This window comes from Gouania willdenowi, chromosome 7, assembly GCF_900634775.1.
Source record: "Gouania willdenowi chromosome 7, fGouWil2.1, whole genome shotgun sequence".
NCBI classification, from domain to species: domain Eukaryota; kingdom Metazoa; phylum Chordata; class Actinopteri; order Blenniiformes; family Gobiesocidae; genus Gouania; species Gouania willdenowi.
Window position 1 is genome coordinate 28,815,818 of NC_041050.1, and position 12,531 is coordinate 28,828,348.

At 40.5% G+C, this 12,531-nt stretch overlaps 1 protein-coding gene across 1 annotated transcript in view; it reads left to right on the forward strand.

Annotated features, from left to right (window-relative positions):
• The window catches only part of LOC114466959 (low-density lipoprotein receptor-related protein 1-like), a 127,344-nt gene that overhangs the window by 77,060 nt on the left and 37,753 nt on the right, over positions 1 to 12,531 (forward strand). Inside the window, exons 21-41 of the mRNA XM_028452832.1 lie at positions 679 to 861; positions 1,022 to 1,219; positions 1,365 to 1,610; positions 3,029 to 3,226; positions 4,342 to 4,546; positions 5,168 to 5,332; positions 5,515 to 5,759; positions 6,329 to 6,460; positions 7,089 to 7,316; positions 7,415 to 7,589; positions 7,765 to 7,859; positions 7,973 to 8,122; positions 8,189 to 8,329; positions 9,003 to 9,134; positions 9,222 to 9,353; positions 9,434 to 9,568; positions 9,666 to 9,795; positions 9,903 to 10,029; positions 11,151 to 11,302; positions 11,397 to 11,521; positions 11,686 to 12,060. Coding sequence (XP_028308633.1) covers positions 679 to 861; positions 1,022 to 1,219; positions 1,365 to 1,610; positions 3,029 to 3,226; positions 4,342 to 4,546; positions 5,168 to 5,332; positions 5,515 to 5,759; positions 6,329 to 6,460; positions 7,089 to 7,316; positions 7,415 to 7,589; positions 7,765 to 7,859; positions 7,973 to 8,122; positions 8,189 to 8,329; positions 9,003 to 9,134; positions 9,222 to 9,353; positions 9,434 to 9,568; positions 9,666 to 9,795; positions 9,903 to 10,029; positions 11,151 to 11,302; positions 11,397 to 11,521; positions 11,686 to 12,060 — 3,669 coding nt within the window. The remainder of the gene's footprint in view (positions 1 to 678; positions 862 to 1,021; positions 1,220 to 1,364; positions 1,611 to 3,028; positions 3,227 to 4,341; positions 4,547 to 5,167; positions 5,333 to 5,514; positions 5,760 to 6,328; positions 6,461 to 7,088; positions 7,317 to 7,414; positions 7,590 to 7,764; positions 7,860 to 7,972; positions 8,123 to 8,188; positions 8,330 to 9,002; positions 9,135 to 9,221; positions 9,354 to 9,433; positions 9,569 to 9,665; positions 9,796 to 9,902; positions 10,030 to 11,150; positions 11,303 to 11,396; positions 11,522 to 11,685; positions 12,061 to 12,531) is intronic.

Here is a 12,531-nt window from a genome sequence, read left to right on the forward strand (position 1 = left end):
ATTTTGTAGTGTGGAATGTTAGAAAAGGCCATGAGAGTAGGTATGAGAAAAACTGATCCATTTGTATTAACCAATTGGTTACATAATTTTTAACCTTCAACATAATATATATATATAAAATACAGTATTCTGCAATTGAATGAAATAAATGAAAAATTAATTGAAAAAAAAAAATTTCAATCCGATATTAATTTTCAGGCTAATATCAGACCGATATCGGATCGGGACACCCCTACTTTATTTATCCTAATTCATGCAATGGTTTCATTTTCATTAAATTTGATAGAAAATCCACCTTGAATTTTTTAAAAAATAAATCTTGTACATATCATATTATATATAAAACATACCATATCTGCAACATTTTAAACAATTGTCACAATGTTTCAGTGAAAATAAACATTTAATGATGGTTAATTTAATACTAAAACTTAATCAGCAGTGTTTAACTTTACTAAGTACTAACTACATCTTTTAAATGCATTTATTTTTTTGAGTTTCAATCCTAGAAAGTAAATCAGATTTTAGATGGATCTCATTGGTGACTAGAGCTCCTGAGGGCACCTCACATGGTCCATGCGAGCTACCTGGTGCCCGCGGGCACCGTGTTAGTGACCCCGGCTCCAATCATTCTAATTCATGAGATTTTTTTTTTTTTTACTACCTTTATCTATGCAGCTACGCGTCCTCCTGGCGGCTGCCACGTAGACGAGTTCCAGTGTCGGATGGACGGCCTCTGCATTCCCATGCGCTGGCGGTGTGATGGCGACACTGACTGTATGGACCTGAGTGACGAGAACAACTGTGAGGGTGTGACCCACATGTGTGACCCAGCAGTCAAGTTCAGCTGCAGAGACTCTGGTAAATATTCAGAATCAGAAATACTTTATTTCTTTCCAGGGGGAAATGACTTTTAATACAATTGATCTAAAACAGAGCAAGAATAACATAAACATGTAGAAACATTCTGCTCTTTCAGACATAATATTCAATATTTCTTGTTTGTTCTGTTTTTTGTCAGCTCGTTGCATCAGCAAGGCCTGGGTGTGTGATGGTGATAGTGACTGTGAGGACAACTCAGATGAAGACAACTGTGAAGCGTTGGTGTGCAAGTTGTCTCATCACATGTGTGCCACCAACGACTCCATCTGTCTGCCTGCTGAGAAGTTGTGCGACGGCACTGATGACTGCCCGGACGGCTCAGACGAGAAGCTCTGTGGTAAAGCAAAGAAGGGCCTAACAAAATGTGTTAATGACTCATTCCTTTGTTTACTTTTTTTTTTTTTTAACATGATAAATGGTGAAGCTATCTATGTTACTTATCATGAATACCAACCGTTTTAGTCTCGGTTTCTTATTTTCAGATTTGTGTTCGTTGGACAATGGAGGTTGTAGCCACAACTGCAGCATCATCCCAGGAGAGGGATTCATGTGTTCCTGCCCTCTGGGAATGGAGCTTGGAGCAGACAACAAGACCTGCCAAATTCAGAGCTTCTGCGCCAAACATCTCAAATGCAGTCAAAAGTGTGAACAAGAAAAATCCAGTGTCAAATGTTCTTGCTATGAGGGCTGGGAACTGGAGTCCGACATGGAAAGTTGCAAAAGCAGCGGTGAGGAAACACAAACTATTGCATGCTGATAAGTTTAGATCATGGGTCAAACTCAAGGCCCGGGGGCAAAATCTGTCCCTTTGGAGCGTCTACTTTGGCCTGGAGGAAACATGAATCATCGTGTAAATGAAACAACAATATTTGCAGCTGTTTTCCCGGTGCTTATATCACACAATGACAGTCGTTTTAATGTTGAAAAAACTCAAAATTCTTACAAAATCTTTTATTTTTCCTCAAATTATTACATAACATTTTCCTTAATTAGGTAGAAATTGGTCACAAATCTAGGAAATTTAAAGTGAATGAAGTGATACCTGTCACTTATTGGTTGGATAATGTTGGATTCTTAAATATTTAGTATTTTATGTATACGTACTAGTGCAAACTAGGGCACAATATAGTCGTTGAAATCACTCGTTTTCCCGCATAAAATCTGTGGCCCTGCACTGTATTTGTAAGTAAATTTTATTTATGTAGCGCTTTTCACAGATAAAATCACAAAGTGCTGTACAGGTGAAGGTGAAACTAAAACAACAGCAGCAACATCACAAAGGATAATAAAACACAAGATAATTTAAAATAACAGTAGGAACATCATAAAAAGATAATAAAAGTTAAAAGCAATTTAACCAAAAGCCTTTCTGAAAAGCACAGTCTTCAGATGTTTTTTATAAAGAGTCCACACAGTCAAGCTGACGGAGGGACTGGTATAGGCTATTCCAGAGTCTTGGTGCTACTGCCTGGAACGCCAGTTCACCCCGGGTTTTAAAATGAGTTTTTGGTTATCATGAGGAGACCCTGGCATGCATTGCACTGAAAGTATGGACTAGAATTTTAAACTCAATACGAAAATTGACTGGAAGCCAATGAAGACTGGAAAGAATAGGGGTAATGTGGGCTGTTCTGGGAGCACCGGGCAGCAGCATTTTGAACAATCTGAAGTCTCTTTTGAGTCGACTTGTTAAAACAGGTGAAAATCGAATTACAGTAGTCAATGCGTGATGAGATGAACGCGTGTATTATCATTTCAAGATCTGATTTGAACAACAAATTCCTCACTTTAAAGATATTTCTCAGATGATAAAAACAGTTTTTAGTCAGTTGACGACAGTGACCCTCCAAAGACATTGATTTATCAAAAACAACCCCAAGGTTTCTGAGACTGTTTTTCACAGATGTGCCCAGTGCACCAAGGGAGTTCTTGATCAAAGGGAACTTTTTATCCTGAGCTAAAATGAGTTTGACACCCCTGCTTTTCAATACGTCTGATGCAGTTCAGCTTTGACTTAATGAGTGGTTCCCAAACTTTTCCTGTTTCTCTTCACTTTGAAGTGTGAAAAGTTTAAAGTTTTTGAAGCCACATAAACTTTCAACGCTGGACATCGAAGAGACCCATTTTCCAAACTTTTTTTTTTCAGATCCCTTCAAGCCTTTCATCATCTTCTCCAATCGCCATGAGATCAGAAGGATTGACCTCCATAAGGGAGAGTTCAGTGTGCTTGTACCAGGCTTGAGGAACACCATAGCTTTGGACTTCCACCTCAACCAAAGCACCCTGTACTGGACCGATGTAGTCGAGGACAAAATCTACCGAGGAAAACTGTCTGATAATGGAGGTGAGGCAGTTGTTCTGTGTTATTTATTCAAAATATTATTTCCCAACATCTCCCAGTTGAGATTTAAGATATATTTGTCAAAGACAGCAGCCAACAGCATTTGTAAGTATGACTACAATGCCAGCAACACTAATACGCAGGTTTTCCAAGTTTAATAAAATAGCCAATCGAAGCAGCCGAACAGTACAACATATGCAATGTGAATATTCTCCAATGATAAGAAAATTTCTTTTTAATAAAATAAATAATGTGAAAAAAAGAACATGCACATGTCTCACTCTCACTCGTGTAAACCAGAGTTTGTAGTTTTAGACTTGTTTTTCAGATTCTTTCATGGCCATGGAGCATTGTGACATACATATTAATCCATTATAGCTTCAAAAATAGATTCTGTAGATATCAATTCTAAATATTTAATGAACTGAATGGATGAATTTTTGAATTATTTTATTCTGAAAGAGTATGGGGTCAGCAAAGGTGATTTGTGAACCTTGGAAGTCTTCAGGGTCATTGTCTCAGGTCTTCCTGCCAGTCTTGGTTGTTCCCGGCACAGCTCTCAGAGAGCACGCGAAGGGCTTTGTCTACTCTCATTTATCTCAGTGCTCACTGTGCATGACTGCAGCCAGAACGCTGTTGGAACCGTGAAGGCTTTTGTCCCTAGTCCTCTATGTAAAAAAAAAAAGAAAAACTTTTAGCAAAGACACAGTGAGAAGCAAAGGTTTTTTATGAAGGCCAATTTAACATATCCAAAGTTTTTAGGATGTACGGGTCAAGGCCAAAAGCTGAGTAATGTTATCCACACTCATGCTCAGAGTCAGACACTGCTTTATCCTGCCCATTGGAAAAAACACCTCACTTGAAATTGCTGGAAGACTTTGAGAGGTGATTACAAATTGATCTTTTTTTTTTTTTATTTCCCAGAAACAGAGTCACACTCAAGCTTTTTTTGGAACGTAAATAAAAACTCGAGAAACGTTTTTCTCCCTCTAACAATGCGGTAGCAGGGATTTTCTACATGAACCAACAAAATAGATATAAAAACATACATTTTTACAAAAAATTTAAGACAATATGCAAAACAACTTTATTTATCTCTGTGATCTGTGTCCTTTCAGCCCTCACCAGTTTTGAAGTGGTGATCCAGTACGGACTTGCAACTCCTGAGGGTCTAGCCGTAGACTGGATAGCAGGAAACATCTACTGGGTGGAGAGCAATCTGGATCAGATTGAAGTGGCCAAACTGGACGGGACCATGAGAACCACTCTATTGGCAGGGGAAGTGGAACACCCTCGAGCCATTGCACTCGACCCTCGCGACGGGTAACATGATCCATCATGATCTCTTTAAATAAATACTGCTATGCTAATCTGTCAAATACATTCTTTTTTTTTGGTGCTTTTAAACTCTTTTTGCTTAAACTTTTTGGAACATACAAGTACAGCGTCATGGTATGATTCTAAAAGTTAGTGTTGCACTCATTGTACCCAGATACAAAAACTAGTAAAAAGTAAAAAAATAAAAAAAAATAAAACAAAAACCGATATATACATAAACACAGAAAAACAAAGAATGAAAGGGGGGTGGAGTGTATAGCACTATTTGAATATTTTTCTTTGATGGGATAATTATTGTTATTAAAGTAGTGTTGCCAGATTAAATAGAAAATGTTCACCTTTTCTCTCAATAGGATTGTAATTTTCTCCTCTTGTAAAAGTTTCATCACTTCCTTCAGTAATGTCAGGTGTGTAGGAGGAGAAGAATCAATCTCCGTGCTAAGAGTGTAACATACAATACCATATTGTGTTGGTATTTTGTGAGTTCTATTGATGCAGGCTTCATTCCAAACAATGTGATCAATGGATCTGGATCAACTCGCTTCTGCAGGATATCAGGAAGGGTTTTGTGTCTAATCTATTCTAACACTAATTTTGTCTTTGTAGTATTTTGTTTTGGACGGACTGGGACGCCAGTCTGCCCAGGATTGAGGCGGCATCAATGAGCGGTGAAGGCAGGCGCACTATCCACAGGGAGACGGGCAGCGGCGGCTGGCCCAACGGGCTCACTGTGGACTACATGGAAAGACGCATAGTGTGGATCGATGCCAGGTGTGTTAACCGCCAGAGTGTGATCATGTAGTACAGAATGCTCTTATTGTACACCGTATGCTCTCTCAGTCATTACATCACCCACTTTGGCAGCACTTGTCATGCTCCCTATAGCTGCGGTTTGTCCTAAATAGGACATGTGTATGATGAAGCCATTCGCTTTGTTGTGTAAACTCTTCAAGGTCTGACGCCATCTACTCAGCCATGTATGACGGCTCTGGGCTGATCGAGGTGCTGCGAGGCCATGAGTATTTGTCCCACCCCTTTGCGGTCACCATGTACGGAGGCGAGGTCTACTGGACTGACTGGAGGACCAACACTCTGGCCAAAGCCAACAAATGGACTGGACACAATGTTACAGTTGTGCAGCGCACCAACACACAACCCTTTGACTTGCAGGTTTATCACCCTTCCAGACAGCCGGAGGGTACGTTACACAACAGAAACACGCTTTATCTCACATTTATCTTTTTATTGTCAGAGGACTTATTTTAGGATATTTTCAGGCTTGGATTTCTCTCCTATCTTATTATGTTATTCATTGTTTCCTTCCTTTGAAGAGAGAAACCTATTTAAATTGTAATGTACACACTCTCTGCTGCCTTCTCATTCAAAGCGCCCCCCCCCCCCGGTTGTTGGAGTCCTTTGGGTTTTGTATGAAAGCAAATCCTCCTGGCATTCTGAATGTCAAATGCTGGTTTGTTGATTGACATGATGGAAGAAGGGTTTTTGAATTTTGTCATGTTGAACTGTCACAGTTGTTGAGGAGCCAGTGGCTCAGGGGTCCCTAGAGTGTGTGGAGCAGTGAGACATCAAGCTGAGCTGACAGGTCTCCATCCAAGCTACAGTCCCTATTCTTTTAGATAGAGAGATTTATTAAATATACAGCTCCTGTTCTACGCACCATGGACTTTACTGGTTTTATAACCTAGTATTCTTTCAGGGCTGTTTTCTTACAGGTTTATTTGTTTGTTTTTTTTTTTTTACAACCTTTAGCTCCAAACCCGTGTGCACCTATTGATGGCAAAGGCCCCTGTTCTCACCTCTGTCTCATCAACTTCAACCAGACCTTCTCATGTGCTTGTCCTCACCTCATGAAGCTGCAGTCTGACAAGCGCACATGCAAAGGTAATAGAATACTATAACAGTAAAATAAGATAATAGTGAGAATGCTATTTGCATTCCCTGTAGTTAGACCTTAACAGAGTAGGTTTATGATGTCTATTGTATCACACATTTTTTAAAAGTAAACATTAGTTAGTGTTATAACTCCAGGAAAGCTGTAGCATTTTTTTTCTGGCAATTGTAGAAAAAGTAAGTATTACTATTAATTTTCCAACCTTTTAAATTTAGCCGCTAAATTGTGGAACTTGTACTAGAATGAATCCAGACGGACACAGATCTGTGTGTTATCTCAGACTTCAATCTCCCCTGAGGAAGTCCAGGCTCAACAAGGGCAAAAGGACAATATTGACTAAGTGGTCAATTTGGTCCTCCTCTGCTCTTGTCTCTTAGGATTTAGTGGTTTCCTTTTGCCCTTGTTGAGCAAAGCACTGACAAAGCATCAACTTAGCTGCTCTTCAAATTACTACAGAAGTCAACAAAGGTTAAACATCAGCTGAAGACTGAGGATCGTCCGAAAAATTCCTCTAATCTTCTTTCTCTGCGTGCATTGATTGTTTTTGTTTATACCTGTCATAATATTTATATATTCATTCTTTGTAAATCCATTTGTTTGTTTTTTTTTTTTTTCCAGAGTCTCGCAAGTTCCTTCTTTACGCTCGCCAGATTGAGATCCGAGGTGTAGATATTGACAATCCCTACTACAACTATATCATCTCCTTCACTGTGCCAGACATAGACAATGTGACTGTGGTGGATTACGATGCTGTGGAGCATCGCATCTACTGGTCAGACGTTCGAACACAGACTATAAAAAGAGCGTTCATAAACGGCACAGGAGTGGAGACCGTTGTCTCTGCTGGTAAGAGTAATATTCCTCAGAAGCTTTATCAGGAAATTAAGTCAATTAAAAGCTATGTTTTGCATTGTTTTTGTATTGTTTTTTCCTGAATCCTGCAGACCTTCCCAATGCCCATGGGCTGGCAGTGGACTGGGTTTCTAGGAACCTCTTCTGGACCAGCTATGATGCCAATAAGAAGCAGATCAATGTGGCTCGACTGGATGGATCTTTCAAGAATGCAGTCATACAGGGATTAGACAAGCCTCACTGCCTGGTACTGCACCCTCTGCTCGGGTGAGAGTTTGTTAAAATCATCTTCAATTTACAGCCAATGCTTTTCTCTGTTTTTTATTTAATCCAATAAATTGAGCTAAGTCTCCTCTTACTTTGACTGCAGACCTTAAGATGAATTCCCTTTATTTCCTCCAAAAGCTTTTTCTGTGCTCAAACCTCTTTATTCTCTCTTTAGGAAACTGTATTGGACTGATGGTGACAACATAAGCATGGCTAACATGGACGGCAGCAACTACACCACTCTTTTTACTAATCAGAAAGCACCAGTGGGTGAGCAAACATTCAAACCAACTGCTCATCACTCCGGAGTCTTTGCTGAATCAGAGACAAAGTATAGGCTAACAGTTTGATTTTGTAAGTGTAACTCAAGTCTTTGCTTTCAGGTCTTTCTATTGACTATGAAAATGCACAGCTGTACTGGGTCAGCTCAGGAAACAGCACGATTAACCGGTGTCAACTCGATGGGTCCAAGTTGGAGATCATAGAAGACGTTAAGGGCAAACTGACAAAGGCTACTACACTGGCAATTATGGGTAAGACACTTCATTTATATTTTAAATTTTAATTGTGGAGAAATACCAATATTTTTGTCACTGCAGGAGATAAGCTGTGGTGGGCCGATCAAGGAACTGACCAAATAGGAACATGTGACAAGAAGGATGGAGGAAACTGGAAAGTTATGAGAAACAACACTTCACCTATGATGCACATGAGGATTTATGATGAAGATGTTCAGAAAGGTAACAGTTTTTCCTCTTTATTACATGTTTAGAAGAGTTTGCAATAATGTAGAACTAGACTAACTGCATTTACTAAAGAAAACCCAAGTAAGGATGCAACGCCCCAGAGTCGGCATAACCCCTCGGAGTCGGCATAACCCCTCGGAGTCAGCATAACCCCTCGGAGTCAGCATAACCCCTCGGAGTCAGCATAACCCCTCGGAGACAGTATAACCCGGAGTATAACTCCTCTGTGTCAGAATTACCCCTCTGATTTAGTTAGCCCCTTAGAGTCACTATAACCTTTAGTATACCCCTCAGAATCAGTATAATGTCACTTTTCCATTAGGTTAATAGTAAATATGAAATTTCATTTTGCCAATTATTCACTAACCATTAAACTTATGAAAATGGCATAAGATAGCAGGAGGTCTTAGTGTTCTGTAGGCTGTGTCATGCTAGCCAGTAAAATCAGACTAAATTTGGGAGATGTTATCGGTCAAAATTCTGTTCTATAATACAGTAATAACAAAGCACACTGAATGCAATAAGGATGTTACAGATCCTCACTCTTAACCATTTTATTGCTGAGTGAATGATTATTCATTAAATACTGTATTTATTTATTTTTTCTAGCCCAAACAAATGAGAACACATATTTGTCTGTGGTTCTAATCTTCTTCTTTTCTTCTAGCCGGAATCAACTTGTGCAGCAACAACAATGGCGACTGCTCACAGCTGTGTTTGCCCACCTCACTGACAACCAGAGCCTGCATGTGCACAGCTGGATACAGCCTTAAAACAGGGGAACAGCAGTCCTGTGAAGGTAGGAGTCCATTACAAATATGCTCTCATCATGTAGGAATACACTAAGTTATGAACTCCACATGTTCTCCTGGGTGCTCTACAAAAGGTATGGGCTCCTTCCTGCTCTACTCTGTGCACGAGGGAATCCGAGGAATCCCACTCGACCCTGCAGACAAATCTGATGCCTTAGTGCCTGTGTCGGGCACCTCACTGGCCGTCGGAATCGACTTTCATGCTGGTGAGTGATCCGTGGAGTCATTGATGAATAGATAGCCAAGTTTGAGCATGATTTTAAAGCTGTGGTTCGCTCCTGTTCAGACAACGACACCATCTACTGGGTGGACATGGGCCTCAGCACCATCAGCAGAGCAAAGAGAGATCAGACATGGAGAGAGGATGTCGTAACCAACGGGATTGGTCGTGTAGAGGGCATCACAGTTGACTGGATTGCAGGTTGGTGTGGATTTAAATGTTTCTAAATTTCCTTCTAACTCCAAAAAACATGTCAGCACAAAGAACAACAATATATTTAAACTTTTTACCCTCATAGGAAATATCTACTGGACTGACCAAGGCTTTGATGTAATTGAGGTGGCCAGGCTAAACGGCTCCTTTCGCTACGTGGTCATTTCTCAGGGTCTGGACAAGCCCCGGGCCATCACTGTCCATCCAGTGAAAGGGTATACCTCTACTCCTTCTCTTCTTCTTCCATGTCTTTATAGTTTTTCCACATCGTTCTGCTGCACACCTTGGTGCTCACATCAGCTCTCATGTCTCCACGCCTCAGATATTTGTTCTGGACTGAGTGGGGGCAGTACCCCCGTATCGAACGCTCTCGGTTGGACGGGTCACAGAGACTGGTCCTGGTCAACGTGAGCATCAGCTGGCCGAATGGGATCTCCATAGATTACAAGGTGTGGATCAGTTGCTATGGCGACAGAGGAGCATTTCACAGCTATTATAATTGTAATTCTCTTACTTCTAGACTGGATAACTATTGCTTAGTCAAAAATTAAAGCTAGAAGTATAGTATGTAGTAGTAAGATCTATATTATTTAAATTCAAATTGATAGTGCCAAATATCTGCTGGATGGATCTATAGATATGTATATGTAAAGTCCTGACCTGTCGTAGCAACGGACCAACCCACTCAATGAGGAGTTTATGTGTTCATGTCTATGGTCGTACGAGCTCGTCCCTAGCTAGCTTTTGCTTGCTGCGCATGCGCAATTTCAAGTGTAGCATGCTAAAGTTAGCTATAGAGACGCTCGTAGCGTTACAGACACACATTTTACAAGTAAGCTTGTATGAGCGATGCTGACACCAACTTGTAAACATAGCTGTGCACGAGGAAAACAGGGCTCATGCACGCTTTCTTGCTCACGTTTAATAGGCGTTCCATCTTGGGAGCAGGAGTGTTATGTAACTGCATTTTTTGGGCAGTGGAGAGGGCATTTCTTTTCTAAACTTTGAGAAAATCATCCTCTATACCTTTAATGTTGGGTTAATGCTAGGCTAATGTTATTGTTAATGTTAGGCTAATGCTACGTTAATGTTAAGCTAATGCTAAGCTAATTACTTTTAATGCTAGCTAATGCCATTTTAAGCTAATGCTAGGTTCATATTAATGCTACTCTTAGGTTAATGCTAGGCTAATGCTAATGCTAATTTCAGGTTTATGCTAAGTTAATTCTAAGCTTATGCTAATGCTATTTTGAACAAGCGAGTCAGAAAATAAATGGATAGATTATCTGAATTTCCTCATGCAGTGTACTGTGACGTGGGTCAGCTGCTGCATCCTCATTTGCATTTTCTTCAGGAAATGCAGATATTCTAGTTATTATTGTTATTAGGTAGATAAGCATTTGCTTACTAAACAATATACCTAAAACAGTAGAATTCTGGCTGCTATTTACATTTTGCCTAAATTCAATCATTAAGCAAATGAGGATATCATATTTCAAATGTCTGTTAATTTTAAAGCACAGTGTATTATAATAATCTTTGGATATTTTTCCCTGCGTTGCCTCTTCAGGAGAGTTATCTCTACTGGTGTGATGCCCGGACGGACAAGATTGAGCGAATTAACTTGGAGACCGGAGAGAACAGGGAGCTGGTCCTGGCCAACAACAACATGGACATGTTTGCTGTGTCTGTGTTTGAGGAATACATCTATTGGAGTGACAGGTCCGCCCCATGTTTGTTTCGTTTGATCCTGTTGAAGGTTTCTCATAGTAACGTGATGAGGGGTTGACTCGCAGATTTATTGTTTCTCATGTAGGACTCATGCCAACGGATCCATTAAGAGAGGCAGCAAAGACAACGCCACAGATGCTGTGCAGCTCAGAACAGGCATTGGTGTGCAGCTGAAAGACATCAAAGTGTTCAACCGAGCGAGACAGCAAGGTTTGAACACACAGCTGAGCCTCGTTCTCTAAAAATTAGCTTTTGATGACAACATCTGAGCCTTTTTTGTTTTCAAAAACACAACTTTATCAAGAATGGCTGTGTAAAACCAGCCCCATTCTTTTGCATACCAACTCACTTCCTCAACGTCTGGCTTGTCACAGGTACAAACATCTGCAAGGACAACAATGGTGGCTGTGAGCAGCTGTGCCTTTTTCGCGGCAACAGGGAGCGCACCTGTGCCTGTGCTCACGGCATGCTGGCCGAAGATAACCGCAGTTGCCGCGACTACGATGGATACCTTCTTTACTCGGAGCGAACGATCCTGAAAAGCATTCATCTGTCTGACGCAACGAACCTCAATGCACCCATAAAGCCATTTGAAGACCCCGACCACATGAAGAACGTCATCGCCCTCAGCTTCGACTACCATGGCGGAGGAGGAAAAGGATCCAATCGCATCTTCTTCAGTGACATCCACTTTGGGAACATCCAGCAGATCAACGACGACGGCACAGACCGCAAGATCGTGGTGGACAGTGAGTAAAAAGTTATCAGTTTAATAATTTTCAGAGAAAGGTTTACAGAGATTGTACAGCTTTCATGAACCCTAAAGCTTTCTAGAAAGAAAAAAAACATTTTGCTGTGGCTAATTGAATGTTGTCCCTCATCATGTGGATACTGTCAACAGAAATATTCACACATTTTGACAAGATTAGTACTCAAAGCGAACGAGCGCAGTAAAAACACAGCTGCCGCCTCTTAACTTCACATTCATCGCACTCTGCTGCCACTCCAAGTCAAATTACACCCACACAAATACGCACTCATTACCCAGCACATTGTCTTAACTTCATCCACTTACAAAGTACAGAGTCTCAAAATTCTAATGATTGTAGATAAAGGAGTCTGGAAAATGACCGGAGTCAACAAACAAAAAGCATAACAAGGACACACTAACCTGGTCAGTTTTACTGATTGTAGCAATGATTTTTTTTTTTTTAACAAAA